This window comes from Porites lutea, chromosome 11 (assembly GCF_958299795.1).
Source record: "Porites lutea chromosome 11, jaPorLute2.1, whole genome shotgun sequence".
Lineage (NCBI taxonomy): Eukaryota > Metazoa > Cnidaria > Anthozoa > Scleractinia > Poritidae > Porites > Porites lutea.
Window position 1 is genome coordinate 27227636 of NC_133211.1, and position 23694 is coordinate 27251329.

The 23694-nt window shown below is 38.6% G+C and overlaps 1 protein-coding gene across 1 annotated transcript; it reads left to right on the top strand.

The window, feature by feature from the left end:
- The first annotated feature begins 2087 nt into the window (after positions 1-2087).
- Positions 2088-15606, top strand: LOC140952766 (uncharacterized). The gene is made up of 2 exons (XM_073402215.1): positions 2088-2363; positions 12341-15606. The coding sequence occupies exon 2, from the start codon at positions 12387-12389 to the stop codon at positions 14373-14375; it is 1989 nt and encodes a 662-aa protein (XP_073258316.1). The 5' UTR covers positions 2088-2363; positions 12341-12386; the 3' UTR covers positions 14376-15606.
- The last annotated feature ends 8088 nt before the right edge of the window (positions 15607-23694 follow it).

The window sequence follows — 23694 nt, forward strand, 5'->3', positions numbered from 1 at the left end:
GAACCTCCAGCAGGTTTCCCAGGTGTAAGATAAAACCTTTGCTTGGAAAATAAAATGCAGAAAAAACAAATAGACTTATGAAAAGGCCAAATCAGTCCTCGGAAAACTACAAAGAATTAATGTTGTTTGTGATTTCTACGAGTCTTGAATTAATTTTTGACGTTGGAAAACAAAACTAAGAAGAATTGTTGCCTACAGGGGTTTGGCAGACGGAATGCCGGAAAAAAAGAAACCTAGTCGAAGTGCCACTGTGAGTATGTACAATGCAGAGTGTAAAATATGCGCAGTTTGAAAAAGTAGGCTATAGCTTGAGAGCACGTAGGGTACGACCCTGGGCGCCGATCTAGGATAAATACTGACCGATTTCCTAAACTCCTAATCTTTGGGGGGTCCCCCGGGACATGAACAATTAGATTTTTACTCCCTAAAGTCACATTTACTGGATTTCGTAGTCATTCAGACAGGATATTGGCCAGATTTTAACCAGGAAAGCATTTTTTTTTTTCATTAAAAATATATTCATTTCTGAAAAATCTGACGGATTTTCGTAAAATGAGGGGAACCGGTGTGGATCTGCGCCTTTTGTTAGTGTTCCTTTTTAGGGCTACAGATTTAGTAATACAGTATAGTATCTTAGAGTTTTCGGTTTGAACATGTATATGAAAATGAGCGATAGCGTTGGACTTAGAAGAAGACTGGAAGGAATTTTAGTGGTAGTTAGTTCCATTCACCGACTTCAGAGGCAAAATATATTACCCCAGCTAGAACAAACTGTCAGCTTGGATCGATGAGTCAAAATATATCAGGGGCACCCAACGAGAATATAGTTCAAAAACACTTAAACATAGCCTTGTTAAACGTATTTTAGTATTTAAACTGTAGATAAAGGCATATTTTTATTTCCTAAAAATTTTTCATCTGTTCGGATTTCCTAGCTGAAAGTCTAGTGATCCGAAAATTATAGGGATCAAAACTTACCTTTTCGAAAATTTCAGCCAGAAAAAAGGCTCCCGAAAATTCTAGGTGACCTTAATTTTTAGGGTAAAAATCCGTTAAAAATAGGCAATTATACCATTTTTTAGATGTTCGAAAATCCTAGGAGAGGCAGGCAAGCAAGAAATTTTACAACAAATGTTTCGAAAATTCTAGGTATCAAATCGCCTTCCGAACAGATATTTTTCCGAAAATTGTCGTTGGGTGCCCCTGATATATTTCCCACGTATTTCCATGGACCGTTAAGTCTAGTTTCTTCGGATATACCGTTGAGGGAATTAACGTAAACCTGGTCAGGCAAGTTTGCTTGATTAGAAAACCTTTTAACACACGACAGTGCCTCTTTTCAGCGCGTACAGTGCCCACGGGATTAAAGAGATGGAGGACTGACGGCGGGTGAGTATGTAGATAAAGTGCGCGTTCTAGCCCGCCTTTATATATTCCCCCTTTCCCAGCTCAGGGGCGTAGCCAGGATTTTTCAAAGGGGGGGTCACAGACAGGGACACCATCCGGGGATCGCCGACTATATATGGTTTATACCGCTGCTCTCCCTCGTGTATCAGCAGGCTCAGTCGTATTATCGCGGCATGAAGGCCCATATTAACTAAAGACAAGAGCCGTTGACGAAAATACTTTACAAAAAAACAAATTTTAAAAAAGTGAGCTTTTCAACAATGGCTTTTACGGCCAAAATATTGTCATGGCGTTTTCGCCATCTGAATATTGTAGGTTGTTTGCTCAAAAGAAGGCCTACCAAGGGGGGGTCACGGGCACCCCAGGACCCCCCCCCCCCCCCCCTAGCTACGCCCCTGCAGCTGGTCTAGAGTTTTACCTAACGTGTTCGCTTTACGAGATGATACCCCACGAACTACACCACAGTTCTGTATCTTTCTACCCGAAGTATAACTTCGCATTAATTAAAAAAGTACTCGACTCCTGTATTTTGCATTCCTTTACATTGTATTTTGCGCTGCTCATTCGGTCGTATCTTATTACACATACAATGTCAATCATCTTCTTAAATTCCTGTCTTTCCAAGAATCATGATTAGGTGTGTGATCGTTTCCCAGAATGATCCTTAAAAAAAGTGCTGCTATATTCTGATACCAAGATACCTTTAGGTGGTCACGGAGGAGGAAATATTGTTTCACAAAGGGAAAAAGCACAACCGTGAGAACATAAAAGCTGGCTAAGTGGCCGATGTCATTTTTGTAAGATACGGAACTGCTGATTTGTCTCCAAAACGCCATCTTTGACCCATTTTGGAAAGAGCTGACATTTGAGAAATTTACTGGGCCAAGCAGTCTTTAAAAATTAGTTGAATTTTTTTGGGAAATGCAGATACTACAGGTCTAAAACAACACTAGCAGGTAAGGTACTAACAACATACATTTCACCGTTTCAGCAGTTTCAGAAACGTTTAGCTAAGACGACGACACTACTAGTATTAAATATAATAGGTTTGTTGCAGGAAGGAGTTTATTTACACCATTTCAAGCCCCCTAATCACGCTAAACGGTATTGCTTATCATAAAAAAAAATAATCAGGGTGATAGGCTTCAGGAGAAGTTTCAGTGCGGTAAACTAAATTTAAAATTCAAACGTCAACACGCACGGTAAAGGCTGGTTTTCACTAGCGACGGGGTCGGAGTCGTAAGCGGAGTCGTAGGAGCGCTTATGACCTAGTGAAAATCAAAAATCGGAGTCGTAAGCGGAGTCATAAGCGCGACGGAATCGGAGTCAGAAGAATCAGAACGTTTCCATTTTCTTCCGACTTCGCTTACGACTCCGCTTACGACTTATGATCTAGGGGCGCTTTCCATTCAACAAAAATTCCGGTTTGAAATTTCGGCACACTCATAATTACGCTCTAAAAGAGAAAAGTTTATATCCTAAAGAACACTCGACTGTCGAAAAGGGACGGTGGAAAACTAAAGGCGGAGGAATCCTATTTCGTGTAGAAAGCCTATGAATGAAAGTGATCGAAGGTAAAAAATTCTTGTGAATTGAAGCGATACGTTTCTCAGAATATTCGAACGATTCGAAGCAATTCCTGGAACTGTACGGTAAATAAATTCGGTGTTTTAGCCAATTTGTATTCAGCCAGGTTTTGTTGTATTCATTTTAGCTTAATTGATAAATTGCTTTAGTATATCCTAAAACAGTGGATAGTGTTTTTCGCGCGCTCTGATTGGCTACTCAATCAGTGAATATCCTACACTATTCACTGATTCACCTCCAGTTCCTCGGAGCGAGCGACGCCAAACTCGTGTAAGTTGCAAGCAAAATGCCTTCCCGGTTTGCTGCCGTAAACAAACAAAGAAATTTCACAACTAATCAAGCAAGCTGTTTCCGAAATACACGAAGAAGGTGACGAAGTTCGGATTGGAAGTTTTAACAGGTAAAGCTTTGTCTTTTTGACACGAAATTATCGATAAAACCGGTGAAAAAGTTTTTTGTTTACAAATGCAAATTAAGCTCAAGTCTTGCTTACTTTATTTAGTTGAGTTGTTCATAAATAAGCTTAAAACTAAATTTAATAATCTTTTTTCATAGAATGATTTTAAATACAAAAAGAATTCACAACTCCTTTTGAAGAAATTTCCCTGCAGGAGCTAAACAAATGCCTTCAAAAGTTTTAGTTGCCCGCAAGAAAAAGCGACGGCCGCGGCCGCCCGGTCATTACGCGCCAAAATTGTAATCGTTGGCAACAGTATTTGAGTTAAAAATCGTCATTTTTGTGCTCAATTATCTCACTGTTTTAGTATATACTAAAACAATTATTCACCTCAGTGTCGGTGGCTAGTCGTGGATATTTACCTCACTGCTTCGCAGTTCGGTAAATATCCAGGACTAGCCACCTCCACTTCGGTGAATAATTGTTATTTAGTTAAATTTATAACATAGCGCGCGTGCTTGCCCTATATAAGTCCTATTGAGCAGCTATGAACAAAATCTTTATTTACGCACGCCCGTGCGTAAATAAGGTGACGTGAGCATTTTTTTTTGCCTGGCTGCAAAGTTGTCGTCTTTTAAGCTGCAGTGCACTTTTCCTTCTCTTAAAAATATGGAAGAAACCAGCGAAAAACTGCCCCATTTTTCTATCGACATTGACCTTTTAGGTCCTGATCCAACAAGCAGCAAAAATAAAGCCAAATTAAAAAAAAAAAGGTCGCAAGTTGCGCGTTTCGCAAATTTGTCGAAGACCAGCTGCAGGAAATTTTGGCCGAAAGACATTCACTGGGAACAGAACAGACACCAACTGGTCATCAACAACATTTTTAAAAAGGCAAAATTTTCGTTTTTATTGTTGTTTTTATTATTGTTATCTCCGGATAATCCGACTGAAGCAGGAAAATTTCTCTCGCAATAACAACACAAATTACGCAAGAAGACATAAATTTATTACTCACAAAAACAACTGCTGCCAGGTCTTCTCAAGAAGCCGTAATGACCAGCCAATGTTTGTAAATGAATATAAGTTTAAACAAGGATGACAGTTGTCTTCGCTAAAAACATGTTTTCATGATTTCGCCGAGCAAAACGTAAACATCTGTTTAGCAAATCCAAACCATACTCCACGACTTCTCACGAACTTGTCACGGAGGATAGCTGAGGATTTTAACTTTAGGTGAACTTTAAGACTCTTTTACCTTTGTTTCTGCTTAGTTTCCATTGATCGTTAACGAATAAAGAAGCAAATTTTCTTTCTCACTGTTACAGAGAGAATATTTCATTCAAAACAAGACAATTGTGGCGTGTTCGTAATCAGCCAATAGAACCGTTTGTTATTGTGTCGCGCGTTACGAGAATCTTGCAGTTAATCAGAAAGCAAGCATTTTTGTCAGCTATGTTATAAAAGAATTTGCTCATGCTTTTAGCTGTGCGTATATCGTCTTATGGATGCACTTTGGAAGTTTGGAGAGCACTCAAGAAGCTAGAGTTGCACTCGGCTATCGCCTCGTGCAACTCTTACGCATCTTTTGTGCTCTCCAAACTTCCCGCGTGCATCCATAATTCGATATACGCACGCTAAGCATGAACAAATTCTTAAATCGTCGACAGGTTTCAGACAAATAATACGCGTACGCTGATTCTCACGGACTTTTATACAACTGTAGCTTGATTTCACACACTTTTTTTCACCTACTTGTCGTGTTGCGTCAGTTATTTGACACTGTTAATGGCAAATATCAAAAATCGAAAAAAATTGCAACTGCCATGATTCAAACTATTTGAGATGGGATGTTACTAAAATGGGGAAAGGGGAGCGGGGAACGGGGAACGGAAGTCTGGGAACGAGTTGTCAGCGGAAACCTCCACAAAAATCCAAAATGGCGGTCCAAAAAACGAGAGAGAGAAAGAAGAAGACAAAGAAAGGAATTCGTGCCTTGGTTGAAATCAGGTGGGGACGAAATTGCAAATCAGACTCACATTTTACGTTTACGTTTTGAGCAGGTGTTTTTTCGATATTCAACCTGTTCCATTTACAATATGATAAGGTCTTAGAGACACCTGGCACACTCACATTACTCCTGGATTACTCCGTTTACTTTAGACCGTCGCTTAATCCTGCCTGTTTACCCCCCTGAATGTTCTTTTTTCCACTCAGACAAACTCTTGGAGAGTAAAGGTTTTATCCAAGCCTGTTATATGCCCTGTTTTGAGAATGCTTGGTAAATAACTCGCAGGCATTGTAATGAGAAATAAACGTGGAATTTATTAATGCATGTACATATAGTGTTCTCGCGTTTAGCCTGCGTAGCAAGCGTTTCCTCGCGAGGTTCGTCTAGAAAGCCGGGACAAGAGCAAAAAAAAATTGAATGACGGGGGAGGGGGAGGGGAAAGAAGGAACCGCTTGCCCGCAAACCCCACGATTTTGAAAAACTGCGTTCGCCCATGAACGCAGCTTCTGATTGGCGCGGTGCGGTTAGTGTTGATTACTTAGCATTCGAAACATCAATCAAACCAGGTAGGCTTTGTTTTCGTGCGTCACAGATCTGGTCTCATCTGATTTGTGGTCGCAGATTACAAATGCTTTGGACTGATATTTATTGGAATCGTGTTTGTGCGAAGGTTTATGAGTCTTCAAAGTATAATTGGAGATCGAGCAGTGGAGACTAGGGAAGGCCAATTTATTGAGAATGACGGCGTGCGGATCTGACTGGAAAAAATGGACTGTTTTGTTGGAGATAACATCAACATAAATCAGAACATCGGTACTCGACACTAGCTAAAGCCACCATGGAGAAGCGATTTGTCAGCTTTTTGAATTAAAAAGATTCTTTTTGTTTATTGGAAATTTAGCGGCATCTATTGTAGAGAACGTTTCGACACGGGCTGAAGAGCAGCCGCTCTGCAAAACTTATACCCGGCGGAGTGAATTGCTCCAGACAAATTATTTTTGACGTTTCGACAAGGTTTCAGACGAGATAAAGCCACACAATAAAAAACAAGAAATTCCGCAGCGATCGCTCATATTTTTAACTTTCTTTTATCTTAAATCTTTTTTATTACAGTTCTTGCAATCGCCTGCAACGTGTTCTATTAGAGAAAAAAGTAATTTTACAAATCTGGTAATCGAGGGGGGTAATCTGTTCGTTATGTTTCTATTTTGACGAGCTGTCAATTTACAAATGAACCGAACCGTGAAATATCAAGGGGCGTTTTCCAGAATCGTGGGGTTTGCGGGCAAGCGTTTCCTCTTCTCCCCTCCCCCTCCCCTTTCAACCTTTTTTTGGCTTCCGCTCTAACTTTAGCGCAATAACCAATAACTCGACTGGAAACGCTTGCTACGCAGGCTATCTCGCGTTCTGTGCTTGAGTCAAACTTTGTACAGCTATTAGTATTTAAAACTAACGGCTAAAACTTGTTTTTTTACAATTTTTTTATAACTGGGAAAGCTTGTTGTTGTTGTTAGTGTTATATTAAAGTCATTGAGTGATGAATTATGAATCGTTTAAGGTCAGGGTTTGGCATTGAAAGCAGGGTTAAGCACTGACTTCAAGAAGGTGGTGGACAAAACACTGACCCCCATTCCATGAACTACCCCCAATGACTACCCTAAAATGGACTATGCCACTGAAGTTAAGTGATTAGGGTTAGGAAACTGAGTGAATCAGGTTCCATTTAGGGTCTTTATACTGGGAAAACTGACCTAAAACTTCATTCACTCAGTTTCCTAACCCTAATCACTAAACTTCAGCGGTGTAGTCCATTTTAGGGTATGTCCATGAAGTGTGGGTCAGTGTTTTGTCCACCACCCTTCAAGAAGTGTTTATTCAGGTTTGTCACTATATTTACTGTATGTACCAGTATTTGTTTAAAGCAGATAGTAGCAGTTAATCCGCGATATTTAAAGTTTTTCACTTGACTCATGACTCATCAACTCAATTATTTAATTGCCTCTATAATTTCAACTCCTTGACCCATAATGTGGCCTAATTTTAAACCGGCATTTTCTTGGCCTTCACTAGAAACGCCAAAGCTCATTTAGTGCATGTTTTTTTCTAATATAAACACAACAAATTGTACTGTCAGTCCTCTACCATACCCCCTCCTGAATGCTTAGGCCAATATTACATTGCACAAGGCTAAAGAGAGTGAGAGACAAACTAGAAATGCCGCACTGACTACTGCCAACATATAGCATGATTTGTACCAATTCCTTTTTGTGCCAAGGAAGTGGTACATTCATGGTTGTCTTGTTGTAGTCCTCTAAGGAGAGGGAGGCTGAATAGAGGATTTACATTAAAAGGTCTAAAGGGAGTTTTTGCCAGTTCACTTTCTATGGAGATGAAACGGTTTGAGGCAATTATTCAGTTTTCCCCTTATAACCTAGTTATGGTCAAAAGATACAAATATCAAAATCAATTTGAAATGTCATTCTGAATATAAAATGGGTGTAAAAGCAAATTCTAATCATTTTTTTAAAGATACTCCTTTGTTGTGAAGGATTTTGGTAGAGATCTCTTGACTATCATAATTTGCTGGCATAGCATGGGCATAGGGTTCTATTATCAACCCGTTATCGCTTGATAATTTTATAAAGAAATGAACTGGCCCCCTTTTTGCTTAAGAGTAATGTATATGAAGGGAACTATACAATATCATAAAAGTATTTAGGTGGCCACTTACGAATTTAAACTGTTTCAGACATGTTAGTTTATACCTAACCCATTTGATTAACTCAACATAATGATTCTAGTCATACCTACTCGTACCTTAACCCTCTAAGCTTCATTATCCACATACAAATAACATTGTCCACACTTATCTCTTTACATTTCCTTAAAGATTTAGATGACAGAATTTGGTTGAGGATTAAAGCATTTTCCCTTTGGTGATTATTTCATTACTTGTCATAAACATTCCTCTGGATAATGTATTGATATTGTTGAACAAGAAAATTGATTTCGGTCGATCATGGGACTTGAAGAGTTAAATTTTCTTTTACTCTGATCTTTGATATGTTAAAACAACCTCATCTAAGGCAATAACATGGTGTAATCTGGATAAGCAATAATTGAAGAGAAACCAAAAAAATGAAGGTGCTGTGAAAATAATTATGATTTAGTTGTGCTTGGTTTTAGTGATGCATATTCACTATTGTATACAGTGCTTTTCAACATGTTTTGTGAGTGTAGTTTACATTGTAAAATCATCACATTTTCTTAGTTTACTTTAGAATGAAAGAGTCCAAGGCTAAGTTTTAAAATCAGCCAAAAGAAGTAGGATAAGCTAATAATATAGATATATCATAGGCCTTGTCAAATTGGCCAAAAGAAAAAATAATACACCCCCCTCCCTCCAGCATTTTGATTAGGAAAGTAAAATACAGGCAATGTTTTGATGGTGCAGAGAAACACGTTTGAAATAGAAAACTTCATGTAAAGCAAAATGTATAAAGGGTCATAGATCTTTGTATCTCAGGTGCAAAGAAAGTCTTGACAATGTTAAAGCTCACTGGGAACTTGCTTAAAAATTTACCTTGTTTATTTTCCTTAACCCAGGAAATAGCTACATAAAAGGGGTTCAAAAGAAAAGTAAATAATTAACCAAGGGTAAAATTGGAACAATAACGTCAATTTTGTGTCAAGATGGTATGACACAAGGTGTAGTGTCAGCTTCAAGTTTTAAAAAATGAGAGCAAGTGTTTTGACTTTGATTATGATGGTAATGGTAGTGGTGATGATAATCTTATGATCAGGAAAAGATATTTAAACTATCTAGATAAATAAATAACAGACTGCAAATTTATATAAGGATTTCTCTTTTTTAGGCATTGTATAAAAACCTACCTATCTTTTTGTTGTTCTCCTTTTTCCCTTTTTGTTGGAGTACTTTCCAAGGAGCAACTACTTAAAATTTGAACTACCTCCTCAACATCCTTTTTCAGAGAGAAATACTTCAATTCAAGTTACTGAAGTAAAACCATGTACAACAATGTAATAACTTTTAATGACTGATGTACATTTACATCCTACCTGTACATCATCATGCCACCTGACTTCAGGTAAATCAGAATCAGAATCTGAGGTATGAAAGAGCAAAAAAAAAGTCCCATTGTAACAAAAAGACCTGAATGCCACTGTTTAAAAACGTGAAAAGTTTCCCACTGACATAAGAGAGACAACATTGGCTTTGAAGTGTCGCAAGGATTTGAGGGTTTCTTAACTTTTGCATTTTTCTCGTGATCACAAAAAAAGAGATTCGTCAGAAAGTAACAATAAAATAATCCACCTTTGTTCGGAGGAAAGTGTAATACTGGCAATATTAAACTACAGTAGCTATAGAGTTAAAGTTATCGAATTGGTGATCTTTAGCTTTAATAGATAAAATACTCCGAGCCAATTAGCAAAGAAGGAGACAAAGACTGGAAATAAGTCGGAATAAAACATCATCCCTACATCTAGTTTCAAAAAGTACGACACATTTTCAGCATTTTCATATCTACATTTTTGCACCTAACAACAATAAAAGACTGATCATCCGGTTATTAATTGTACTGCTGTTATGATTATTTGAGTTATAACCCATTTTGTGCATAGATCGACTTACAACAAACGTGTAAACATTTCTGCATTCGGTTCAATACGGCATAGGCTACAAAAACAACAGATCAGGAGGAACTGAAATCACAAAGATCCTAATCTTGTTGAGGAAATGTATACAACTTGTCCTCTGATTTGTTGATGTTCAAGTATGTTCAGTTTACTATGGCGTAAAATATTACTGCATTACAATGAATACTCACCTTTCAGAAGATCTAACTTCTATCACACCTGAAATATAAGTTATAGAACTATTAGTACTCCGAGTTTTTTGGTCAAAATTGGCACTTGTTTAGGATTAAATTCACTTGTGTTGACAGTAAAGACTCACCAGACATGTTTTCGCCTCTTTGCACGTGGTGTGTTCCTTTCTGTTATATCCAGTGCCTCTCTGCCATTTTTCTGCCGTCATCCCGCCATTTTGGATTTTTGTGGAGGTTACCGCTGACAACTCGTTCCCAGACTTCCGTTCCCCGTTCCCCCGCTCCCCGCTCCCCCCTCCCCACTCCCCGTTCCCCGTTTTAGTAACATCCATTTGAGATGTCATGCTTTACTCACAGCACTTCACTTACCATTGGAAACTATTTGGTCTTGTAAGAAGGATAGAAAAGAGCGGTACTGGGGACAACTATTTTGGCAAATGGAAAGGGACATTTCGGTCCGACCGATCGAAATGACCAGACCGGTCACAGTGGACCACCTTCAAAGCTAGTCCCGAATATTCCGGTCGGACCAAACCGAAATGGGCCGTTCCATTTGATGTACTACCGGAATTTTGGGTTGAATGGAAAGCGCCCTGAAAACCAGATTGTGGGAGTCGGAAGCAGATGCGGAAGGATAAGCCAATCACAATGCACGTTCCCACGCTTTGTTATTGGCCGGTTTGGTTCTTCTGCTTCCGACAATCTGGTTTTCACTGGATCATAAGCGGAACGTAAGTGGCGGAGTCGTAAGCGGAATCGGAACGCTGTTTTCAGTAGATCATAAGGTCTACGCTTCTGATTACGACTCCGACTCCGAGTCCGTCGCTAGTGAAAACCAGCCTTAAGAGGCCGTGACTACATTATGGAAGTAATGCATACTTCGCAGCGACTGTAATGGAACAAACCGCTTATTCCCTTCGATTCGCTTATTGACCGCCAGTTAGCTGTGAGACTTGACAAGATTCAGTTATGCTTGGAAATGGCTGTTACTGAAAGAGACCCGTGACTTTGAGTCGCTAGCTCAGTTCTTCTGTTTTGTGCTGGCTGTCGATACTACTTTGTTTACATTTATTTTTATAGTTTGTTGTTCACATTTTTCTTCTTTACCCCGGCGACTATTTCTTTTTTCTAGAAAATAACAGTTTCTTAGAAAAATTTATGCATTATACCGAGTCTTTGTTTGACTTTTACCCATTTGCATTTGGTTACTAATGGTCCGTTAGATCAGTTAATGTACTGTTGGGAATTTAGGGGCGTGAATTTGATTTTAAGGTCGGGCAATCCGCTGTATAATTATCTACGGGCCATCAACCTTTTAATTTCAGACATAGTTCAGTTGATTCTCAATTTCCTTTGTCTCCTAGGTAGGTGGGAGACAATGGATGCTACATCAAACTGAGATTTTTCCGAATTACTGAAAATGTGGAGGAACTGTACTTATTAAGTGATAAGGAGTACCTCGAATATAGCTAATATCTACAGCTTAAGCGAACTCTATCATATTTTTATGATGAAAGCATGACATCTTTTACTTGTATTCATTTATAGGCCATATAATTATGCATCCTTAACTGACTGCGTTTAACGTCTGTCTCTTCATAATTTTCAAAGTAGAGTTTATGCTGATTGGATTCTGATCGAGATACGAATTAATACGTAGCCTGGAATTTTCAGCTGTCTCCTAGAGTCATTTCATTCTATAGAACCCTTAGCCACAATAAAATTACAGTTGTAATAGCGCATCCGAGAATCTTGGTGAAATAAGGCTCACCACCGAGTAGTCTCTGGTCTGTTACCTGCAGGGGTACTTACCATTACATAGGGCAACCGCAAATTCTGGTTGGAAAATCGAATCTTTGCGCCATTTTGTTTGGGAAGCCTCAGAAAATATGGGCTGTGTTTTGGGATCATTGTAGCGGGTCTCCCACCACGTCAAATTTTATAGTGTCATTTTTATGCACACGATTTCCGGCCGGGTGGTTTGTCAGAAATGGGTCTAAACGTTGAGCACTCGGAGTGTACAACATCCTTTATTTAGGTTTCAGCTTATGAGTATTCATTTGGTGGCTTTTTATTTTATCTCCATTTTAGGGTTGCGAACAAGTTAACAATTGACGCGAGGTCAGATTTCTTGCCCATGGCGTTCCCTGTTACCATTAGTATTCCAGAAAACATTTCCGGTCCAAGCGATGGCTTCGTTAAACACGTAGAGTTTCACGGCGCAGACGAGACAAATTTCTCCTTCACGTACAAAAAACTGGAAAAAACCCTGTTGTTTGAATACCTGAGACGAAACGAAACATTAAGTCACGAGCATATTATGACTGTAACCTTTAAAACGCCGACGGTCCACTTCTGCGTTGACGTCTTAAAAAGCGGCATTTTTTGCGAACAAAAACACTACCGTTTTCTTGGTTATTCTGAAAGTCAAATGACAGAGAAAACGTGCTTTATGATGCACATTTCAGAATCCGGAATTCATGATCTCCTGTCAAAGTTTGGCGACTTCTACCAGATAACGGATCCCCGGTCGCGAGCAAGAAGGTACGGTTTTTTATTTGCAACATTTGAAAACTTACTGGAACTAAGTAGAGATGACGTCGTGGTCGAACCAGATGTAGAAAGTCGCTTTGGAAGACACACATTCACTTCTGGCTGTGGGTTTATGTATCCGCAATTTCATGCCAAGTTGCAAAGTCAGCTTAAAGGTACCCGGTATCCGGAACCAAGCGCTATCTTAGTTCGCTACCAAGGGTTTGAAGGCACGTTAGTCCTGAAAGATTGGCCCCCAAATGTCAGTCACCAACTACAGTTGCACGAGTCTATGAAGAAACTCGACATCCAAGAGGTGATGAAGGATGCAATTACGTTTATGTGTGTGGTGGACCATTCTAGACCTCACGAGAATGGTTATCTCGACATTCTTCTTACTATGCTCCTAATAGACAGAGGAGTGTTAGCTGAGTACATCAAGAGTCTACAGAAGGGTTATTATAAACTTTTGAAGAAAATGTGCAAAGATAAAGCTTCAGCAGATTTGTTCCTTCGCTTAACTGGACGAAACTACTCCGTGAATCGAAATTTGACGTCACAGCTGCGACAAGACGAGATTGATAAAATGATCGATTATGTCGATGACCCAGAACATGAACAGCCAAAACTGAAACGCGTTCCACGTACTTACATTTTGGTACCAAAATCGAGAATGGTGTTCGGCGTATGTGATCCTCACGGCAAGTTGAACTACGACGAGTGTTACTTCAAACCAACTCTCTTCAATGACGAAAGTGAAGAGTTCGCAGATAAAAGCAAGGTCATCGTGGCTTGCATTCCCTGTCACCATCCAGGAGATATACGAGTTTTGACACTCACGCATGACAAGTCGGGATACGAAAACCTGAATGACTGTCTAGTGCTGCCAGTGAAAGGTCCCCGCTCACACGCTTTTGAGTGTGGCGGAAGCAATTTCTGCGGGACCAAGTTCTTCGTCAGCTGGGATGAATCCCTCATTCCCAAAGAAAACGTTAAACCGTGTTCCTATTTACCAAGCATCAGAGAACGTATCTATATAGAATGGGCCAAATTTTGCACAATACTCCTTGGACATTCTCGTCGCAAGAATGTAAAGGTAAGTCAAGAAGAAATGATCGACCACTTTGCCACGTTCGTGGATAACTTGCCAAAACGGATAGACCAGACATACAAGAGATTTGCAAAAGCTTTTGGTCCTTCTTCAAACGAGTGTAAACAGTTGAGCAAGATGTTTTATCAAGCAACTCACTTGACAGTTAACGCAACTGTCCTCCAGAAAAGGTTGGCACAAGAGTTCGAGCACAAAGACCCAGCAAGATCAAGAACTTCTTCAGGTGATCAATCACCGACAGAAAGATCAGGTCTTCTGGACTCGGATGAGGACGAAGAAACCCCGGAAACATATTTCACCGGAATCTTCGGAAGGAATAATGAAGGGTTGTTGAACCAACTCTTTTATCAGCTCCGGAATCGGCGTTCCTCTTGTCGTAGAAAACCTTCATCAGGTCCTGACTATGAAGCACTCTGGAACGAATTTGATGAACAAACAGCACGTTTTGTTGAAGAAATGGAACAAGGGCAAGATTTTAACTGATATAGCAAGTTAAAGGCTAGCAAGAATCAGGGGGTCATTTCACAGTATAATTTTTATGCTTATCTTTGGATCTGTTGGAAACAAATTCTGAAAACAATATTGCTATAAGGAAGGAAACTATAGAAGACTGATAACGTTGTGTAGTGGCAAATTTTTAAAGAGAGAGTACATCTTCTAAGTTTATTCATGGCGATAGATCAAACTAGCGAGCCTAATTCCATTCACAAAAGCTTGAAAACAAGGCTGTGAATGCTGAAGTGGTATGTCAGTAGTTTGTATGCATGTGCGGACACAAACATGGAGCGGATAAAAGACAGTCACTCAATGACCATCTTCTTAGAAACTTTACCATCACGTTTGATTGCTATATTACAAAGATATTATCACGAAGACCATTAATCTGAACATCTAAACTGACTCTCCTTTCAGTTAAATGTCAACCAACAGGATTTATTCAAATATTAGTTCGTCACTGTGATTGTTTTCACCGTGAGAAGTTATATTGAAACTGATCAAGACATGTGTTTTGATTGGCTGTTTGAGCGGGCAAGACAAGCCCATTCAGGAGAGAATAACTAAGACAGATGCCCCATTGTTCTTTCATAGGCTGAACTGAAATCGGTCTTGTCCTTTTTGGTTTTTTTATAGTCAGTACTTCGAATTCGTCCTAGTACATTGAAACGAGCGCGCGCGAAAAACAACTAAAAAGAATATATTATTGGCCAATATTTAGCTATTTTGAACTGACTCTTGGTCAATAACGCGTAGATATTTTATTTTCAGTTCAAAATTTTTCGTTCAAGTTCAGTTTGACTTGATAATTAATTAGTGAAAAAGTGCACAAACATCGAGACCAAATTTGCTTTTATATTCTGTAGTTTTCGGTGTGGGTTTTAAGAAAAACAGTAGCGTAGAATTTTGTTGTTGTAATTATACTCTAAATAACCATTAATAAGTAAATTTAGGGTGATAGAGAAGCTGGTTTAAGAGTGATATTTGGCCGAGTACAGAAAGCCAAAGGTAATTCGCTTTTGGTCATTTTTTATAATACTTTACTTTGATCGCCTTCTTGAATCAGGAAACTCAAATAAAGGCTGTTTACCTTACATAACATTTATCAGCCCTTAATTACTGTTAATATATGTTCTGTGTAATATTTAAGCTCGAGTTTACCTGGCCCTGTGCTATATTCTCCACTTTATTTTTTTTTTCCTGTTGGGGGGCAGGTTGGAATTTGTCGTCGAAAGGGTATTAGCAAAACAAGAAATAAGAATTAAAAAGATATTCTTTGGTACGGGAAGAAACTTCATATTCTCCGATATTATTTGCTGACTCTAAAGTGGAAATTCCGGTTAACTTTCACCACAATTTTAATGCAGATAAAGTATTAATGTGCCAGCATTTTGGGCCGGTTTGAGGGCGAGTAAGGATGAGTAAAATTTGTCTCATAAATTAACTGCGCGGGAAACGTCTTAATTTATGTGGAGTAACTAGGGCCGAGGACTGCACACTGGCGCACACACTGGACATTGACTTAAAGTTTGGCCTTCACAAACAACTGATAGTCTCATGTGAGGGTCCCGATTTCCCGGACCCAACCTCGCCAGTGAAAAGCGCCCTGGGGACGAGGTTGCCCCGGACAAAAAATAACTTTCCTACCCCCTCATTTTTTGCCGATACCAATTTTCTGCCAAGGATACTAATCCATAAGGTGGGTGGGCAGTTTTTTTAATATTGGAACATCATTGGCTCTGCCTTTGATACATAACATTACTACTGGGTGCCCTCTTCTTACCTTTTATGGGATATATTCCACTACAAGATCTTCTGAGTAAATCAACAGACTCTGTAAATGGAACCTGCTCATCACCAAATCCGTACATCATACATCACACTAGAAAACAATCAGGGGCACCCAACGTCAATTTTTGGAAAATATCTGTGCGGAAGACGATTTGAGATCTAGAATTTTCGTAACATTTGTTGTAAGCTTTCTTGCTTGTCTACCTTTCCTAGCCGGATTTTCGAACATTTAAAAAATGGTATAATTGCCCATTTTTAACGAATTTTTACCCTTAAAAAGGTCACCTAGAGTTTTCGGGAGGCTTTTTTCTGGCTGAAATTTTCGAAAAGGTTGATCCCTATAATTTTCGGATCACTAGACTTTCAGCTAGAAAATTCGAACAGATGAAAAGTTTTGAGGGGATAGAAATATGCCTATACATCTACCGTTTAAATACTAAAATACGTTCAACAATGCTATTTTTTAGTGGTTTTAAACTATATTCTCGTTGGGTGCCCCTGAACAATAACATTCATCCAGCATGGAACTTTGATAGAGAGACACATATATAGATAGATTGATTGATTGATTGATTCACTTTTATTGAATACGGTAATTTCATAAGTTACATAACTTCTTTACATGAAAGCCGTATAGAAACAGAAGTAAATACTGTACAACAACACTAAAAATATGTACAAATAATAAAATATAGTCAAATGTAGTCAACAGTTTGCCTGCCTACTAGCCAGTTTTCTTTTAAAGATAGCTTTAGATTCGGACGCTTTTATGTCATTTGGTAATGAATTCCACAGCATTCCTCCTCTGTATGAGAAAGACCCGTTATAATATTCTGTTTTTGGAACGTGGTCCAGTACAACATTATATTCTGCATTTCTTAGCATAGACTTATAAGGGTTGTTCTCACAGACATTCGAGAAAAGATCGCTTAAGTAACTAGGTACATTTCCATTCGCTGTATCATACATTAATAGACTTAAGTGCCTTTGACGCCTTGAGGCAAGCTCTTCCCAGTTTAGTTGTTTTCGTATTTGTGCTGAACGAACGTCATAACCTTGAAAGGTTATTATGCGTGCAGCACGATTTTGTAATTTCTGGATCCTAGTGGCAAGTCCCTGGTCTAAATTGTCCCAAACAACGTCGCAGTAGTCGAACACAGGCTGGATAAGAGATTTGTAAATAGTATTTAGAACATCTAATGGTACATAATCACGTGCCTGTTTTAGACTACTGATGGATGGATTGACTTTTGAACAAAGTTTGTCAACATGCTCGTTCCATTTAAGATTTTCATCTAAGTGAATTCCTAAATATTTTGTTGTTTGGACTCGTTTAACATGATTGTTGCCAATCTTAATTGGAAAGTCTCTTCCTAAGTTAGATAATTTGAAGGTAGTTGTTAAGAACATATACTCCGTTTTGGTGACATTTAAGCTTAACTTATTTGCAAGAAGCCAGTCCCTAACGCGAGCTAGGTCATTATTTACCTTAGCATATAGTTCAGCAGTGGATACAGAGGACGCATATATCGTGGTATCATCGGCATACATGTGTGCTTTGGTATGGAGAAGACATCCAGGGAGATCATTGATATAAATTAAAAACAACAAAGGGCCTAAAATTGAACCCTGTGGAACTCCACAACTTATCAACTGGGGCTTAGATACACAGCCCTCTACTACACACTGCTGTTGCCTATCTGATAGGTACGATGAAAACAGTCGAGCGTTACACCCTTCAGACCATAGAGCTCAAGCTTTTTTAATAAAATATTATGTGAAACGGTATCAAAGGCTTTGGCAAGATCGAGAAGAACAAACAAATTGGTCATGCCTTTGTCAATGTTAAGATACCAATTATTTGTTAAATGTAACAGCGCTGTCACTGTAGAGTGAAGGGAACGAAATCCAGACTGGTTTTTTGTTAACAGGCCATTTGAATTTAAGTACCCGTATAGTTGATCGTAGACTACCCTTTCACAAATCTTAGAAATGGCTGGCAAGACAGATATTGGTCTATAGTTTTGTGCATCTGTGCGATCATCCTTTTTATACAAAGGAAATACTTTGGCCATTTTCCACTGTGAAGGAAAGAGGCCAGTATCTATGGTTTTGTTTATGATACAGGTTAAAGAAGTGGCAATAATTGGGCCAGCTTCTTTTAGAAGCCGACATGAGATGCATGTTATCAAGGCCAGTGGCCTTGTTCGGAGATAGACAGACAGACGGACGGACGGACGGACGGACGGATAGATAGAATCATCCTGAATTAATATATAAGCCTTCATAAGCTAAAATGTAACGCGCTAGGATTGAGCAAAATTCACCTACATGTATGCGACGGACTGCTATCTTCAAATCTGCTTACAACACCACAACATAACAAAAAAAAAACATGATGAAAAAAAAAAAAAAAGAGTTAATTCACGCTGGTTTCTAAGATTATAATAGACTTTCTAAAGAGTCCTTTATTTTTTTTTTCCTGGTTGGTTATGCCATTTTTAATTGACCTTAGATAGTTAGAATGACGGGTAAGTGAAAGGCAAGTGAAAATGTGAGCCCGTGATCTGGGAAAAGGTGGTGGTGGCGGAAAAAGAAAAACGAGAAGATTCCCCCCGTTTAATTTTCATGTTCGCGCTTTCTCAATTTCGCGGAACCGACTATCTCGGAGCCTGGAACAGCTTATAATAAAACCTGCAACTGTGTCGTGCGAATTAAAAAAGGTTTTCCAAACATGCGTTAACTAGTTAAGAATGTGAGCAGCTAGTATTTGTTGAATGAATTAAAGTAATCGTAGTTTGTTTTGGAAAAGGGGCCTGGGTAGCAATGGCGTAAGACGGGTCCTTGATCCGTCCGCCACATATTCTATTTTTCCCGGGTGGTAAATGGAAGAACTGTTGAAAAAGATCTTGGAAAGGAAAAGAAGCGAGCGTCATTACTCATTAGGTAACCAAGATCACGTTAGTATCGTTTGACCACATTTGCCACCCGTTATTATCAATTGCTAGATAATTATTTAGGCGATCGGAATAGAGGTTCGTAACAGATGGCGCTTCGGTTTTTCTTATCTGTCTGTAAGATTCTAGGTAAAAGTCCTAACTTCCCCCCCATGTCCCTTTACGAAGAGGTTTCTTATTTAGTTGTGTTTATCTGTGCATGTTCTGTTTGGTTTCTATGTTTTAATAGCTTAATCATTTGTTTTAGAAGTAAACGCCTAGTACAAATTCCTATCATACCGTGCAGTGATTGTGGAGCTTTGACACCAGGTGATGTAAGGCTTCCTCTGCAAAGCTGTCCAAGAGAATATCTATGGCTTTGACAATAGCATCACTAAACGTCAGGGGATTAAGAGACAATACAAAGCGTAGAGAGGTGTTTAATTGTATACATTTGTATATCTCGATCCTCTGCTCATTTTCTCCAGCATTAACCTGGTGTATCTTTTGCTTCACAATCGCTGCCTCTTTAAGACACTTAAGATATAAGTGCGTTTACCGTGAATGTTCGGTTTTGTAAATGTTGGTTTTGAAGTACAATTACTAATTAGAAGTGCTTGTAAATAGTGCATTGTATTGCGAGTAGTGAGTAGGTAGTGTTGTAAGTACTGAGCATTGTAAGTCTTTACATTGTAAACAGAGTAAGTACCTTAGTCTATTGTATTCTAAATTTAAGAATTTGTTCATGCTTAGCGTGCGTATATCGAGTTATGGATGCACGGGGGAAGTTTGGAGAGCACGAAAGATGCGTAAGAGTTGCACGAGGCGATAGCCGAGTGCAACTCTAGCTTCTTGAGTGCTCTCCAAACTTCCCAAGTGCATCCATAACTCGATATACGCACAGCTAAAAGCATGAGCAAATTCTTTTATAACATAGCTGACAAAAATGCTTGCTTTTTGATTAACTGCAAAATTCTCGTAACGCGCGACACAATAACAAACGGTTCTATTGGCTGATTACGAACACGCCACAATCGTTTAGTTTGAATGAAAATATTCTTTCTGTGAAAGTGAGAAAGAAAATTTGCTTCTTTATTGTTAACGATCAATGGAAACTAAGCAGAAACAAAGGTAAAAGAGTCTTAAAGTTCACCTAAATTTAAAATACTAACATGTTCGTAAGAAGTTGTGGAGTATGGTTCGGATTTGCTGAAAAGATGTTTACGTTTTGCTCGGCGAAATCCAGAAAACATGTTTTTTAGCGAAGAAGACTGTCATCCTTCTTTAAACTTATATTCATTTACGAACATTGGCTGGTCATTACGGCTTCTTGAGAAGACCTGGCAGCAGTTGTTTTTGTGAGTAATAAATTTATGTCTTCTTGTGTAATTTGTGTTGTTATTGCGATAGAAATTTTCCTGCTTAAGTCGGATTGTACGGATATAACAAAGTGCATAACAAATTTAAAAACAACAATAAAAACGGAGATTTTGCCTTTAAATGTTGTTGATGACCAGTTGGTGTTTGTTCTGTTCCCAGTGAATGTCTTTCAGCAAAAAATTTGCTGCAGCTCGTCTTCGACAAATTTGCGAAACGCTCAACTTGCGAGTTTTTTTTTAATTCGGCTTTATTTTTGTTGTTTGTTGGATCGGGACCTAAAAGGTCAATGCCGATAGAAAAATTGGGCAGTTCTTCGCTGGTTTCTTCCATATTTTAAAGAGAAGGAAAAGTGCACTGCAGCTTAAAAGACGACAACTTTGCAGCCAGGTAAAAAAAAAATGCTAACGTCATCTTATTTACGCACGGGCGTGCGTAAATAAAGATTTTGTTCATAGCGGCTCAATAGGACTTATATAGGGCAAGCACGCGCGCTATGTTATAAATTGTATTGTAAGTAGTGTAAGTATCGTAGTGTTTGTAAGTATTTTTGATTGTTGATTGTCGATTGAATAAATGTTATTAAAGATAAAAAAAAAAAAAAAAAAAAAAAAATCGTAGTTTGTTTGCTACCAGATCAGATGGTAACTGAATTATAACTTTTTAATGTGCCCTCCCCGACAAGACCGTAAATAAGGATGAACAACTACAAATGGACATGATGACATTTTAAAACCACCAGCCGAAGTCAGTTACAAAAACGAAATGCCTGCTGTATTTATATATTATAACTTTTACAATTATGTGGTATTAACTGGCGTCTCGGGTTTGCGAAAAGCATTTGGAGCTCTTAAGTAGCTGTCATCCTGCGTAAGTTTAAACCTTTGCGGCCTTTTATAAAGTATATGATGGATATTTTAATTTGGCAGACCAGTCGATATTTGCGTCATTGAGGAAAAAATTAGGGCATAAAACACCTTCATTGGATTACGATTTAGACAATATTGTCTTATACTCGTTAAGAGGGAAAAACGGAAACTCTTGATGAAAGAACAGATCAAAAATTGTAAAATATGAGGTAGGTTCCAGTGTGGAAGTTTTTAAGACGTCTGTTAGATAGACTGGGTCCATGAAGGAGTTGGTAGATGACTAGGTTTCTCTTCTAATACTGAGCGGCAGTTAGGTCTTAAGCAAAATATACTCATTAACAATTGTAAAATTTTGGTAGTTGGTAATTTGTACATTTTTATAGAATAATTTGGAGTTGCAAAGTTGGGAGCTTGTTGTTTTGAGTTAGATTTCAGTGCGGGAGTTTGACGCTGACGAGCCTTAAAAGCCATTTTTTGGTTTTTGATAACATTTGAGTTCAGTATTATTGGAGCGCGGTTTTTCTTACTGAGGTTCGAGCAAAAAGGGACGAGTTGTGAGTAGAAGATGCTTTTTTACTTTTTCAGTCTATTTTTTTCCCGAAAATGGGGTCACTGTCCAGTAAAGAATATATATGTAAGACTAGGACCGATATCGTTTGTTTGTTAACCACTGCCATGCGCTTTTCTCTGTTCTCTTTGTCGTGTTTTTACGAGCAAATGCAATTTCGAGAAAACTTCCTTAAGTTTTCTTAACTATACCAAAAAACAGTTTACCTTATATTCTTATGACTTTTATATGTTTTCTAGTAGCATGAACCATTTAGTACAAAAGCGGCGGGATACTAAATATGTTTTACGTGTAATGTTGTATACAGCTATTTCGACCTCCCAAAACCCTTTTGGGAATTCGCCGGCTTTCGGAAGGTTCGACTTTATTGGGATATCTCTATCGAACTTGAATTTCCATAAACAAATACACTCTTTATCCTAGGTTAACCTTTTGTTTCCTCCTATTTTGAAAGGGAAATGGGAAGCTATATCCAAAATTTTAGCGATGTTTTAAGATACGATAATTTGATTACGCCGAATACACAGGGAGTAGTTACCCGGTCTCCTGTGATTAAGTCAATTTTGCTTTCAATGTAAACGGTTTTAATATTTGGCACATTCAAGTAATTACGCCCTCTCTTGAATAACCCAGTCACGTTCGATATATCAAAATTCTAATATGACTCCGAAGCTTTCTAGCCATATGTTTTTCTATATTTGCTTTTCTTTTCTTTGGGCTCTGTTAGTAAGTATCTTCTGATAGTTATGAGACAATGGAATCGTGAAAACTTCTAACTTTCAGTGTTTGAATGTTTATACATCGAATATGGGCCATTCTTTCCAATTTCCAGACGTGACTGGCCAGAGCGACAATAAATGGCAGCGAAAAAGATAGGGGTAAGATAGCAGATAGCAGCAAGATAGCACGAATGTAGTTAAGTTTGTACAAGAATTAAGTTTCTCAATCCCAGTAGCCTGAGAACAATGTCTTCCTTTGCCGGATACTCTCGCGCGAGAGGTCACGCGAGACGGCAAGCAAAAGCATAGCCAAGAATGTGTGAAAAGTCTGAACCCAGTTGATGGGGACTAGCTCCGGGCCGACTTCACAGAAAAGACACACATACTTTGATAGTTCAGCGAACTTTGTTTTTCTTCTAAAGTTTCAGCGTTGTTACAAGTCAACTTAATCTCACACTAGCTTTTTCTATCTCTCCAATACAATAAAATACAATTAACAATTATTCCACGAGGGCGCGTTGGATATGAGATGATAGATAGCTAACGAGGCGCGTAGCGCCGAGTTGGCTATAATCCTCTCATATCCAACAAAGATGATATAAACTAATTTACCTTCTAATACAGTACAATAAAGAGAAAAACGACAATCATAACACATTAATTCTTCAAGAATTAATGTGTTATGATTGTCGTTTTTTTCCTGACATAAGCCTGTTATACTGAGTTCGTTTTATCCTGACTGGACATGACAGGTGTCAATCCTAATCATTTGAAATATAGTCTTACATCAGTAAAAGCCGATTGGCTGTAAGGAATATTATCATATTTTCCTTCGAGGTTATGGCGCAATCGGAAATCAGCTTTGACTATAAAATTCACTTAAGTCCAGTTAATGTCCAGTCAAAACAAAAAAGTCAGAGAGATATAAAGATCACGAAGAATGTACTCATTCCCCCGCATGCGTTTTGTCACGCCGCCCGCACTTTGCTCGCCACCATGAACGGCATGCTGGTAGTATATACAGTCTCATTAAAACTCCCGCACTTT

Excerpts from the sequence above, each read along its gene's own strand:
- LOC140952766 (XM_073402215.1), top strand. The coding sequence starts at position 12,387 with ATGGCGTTCCCTGTTACCATTAGTATTCCAGAAAACATTTCCGGTCCA.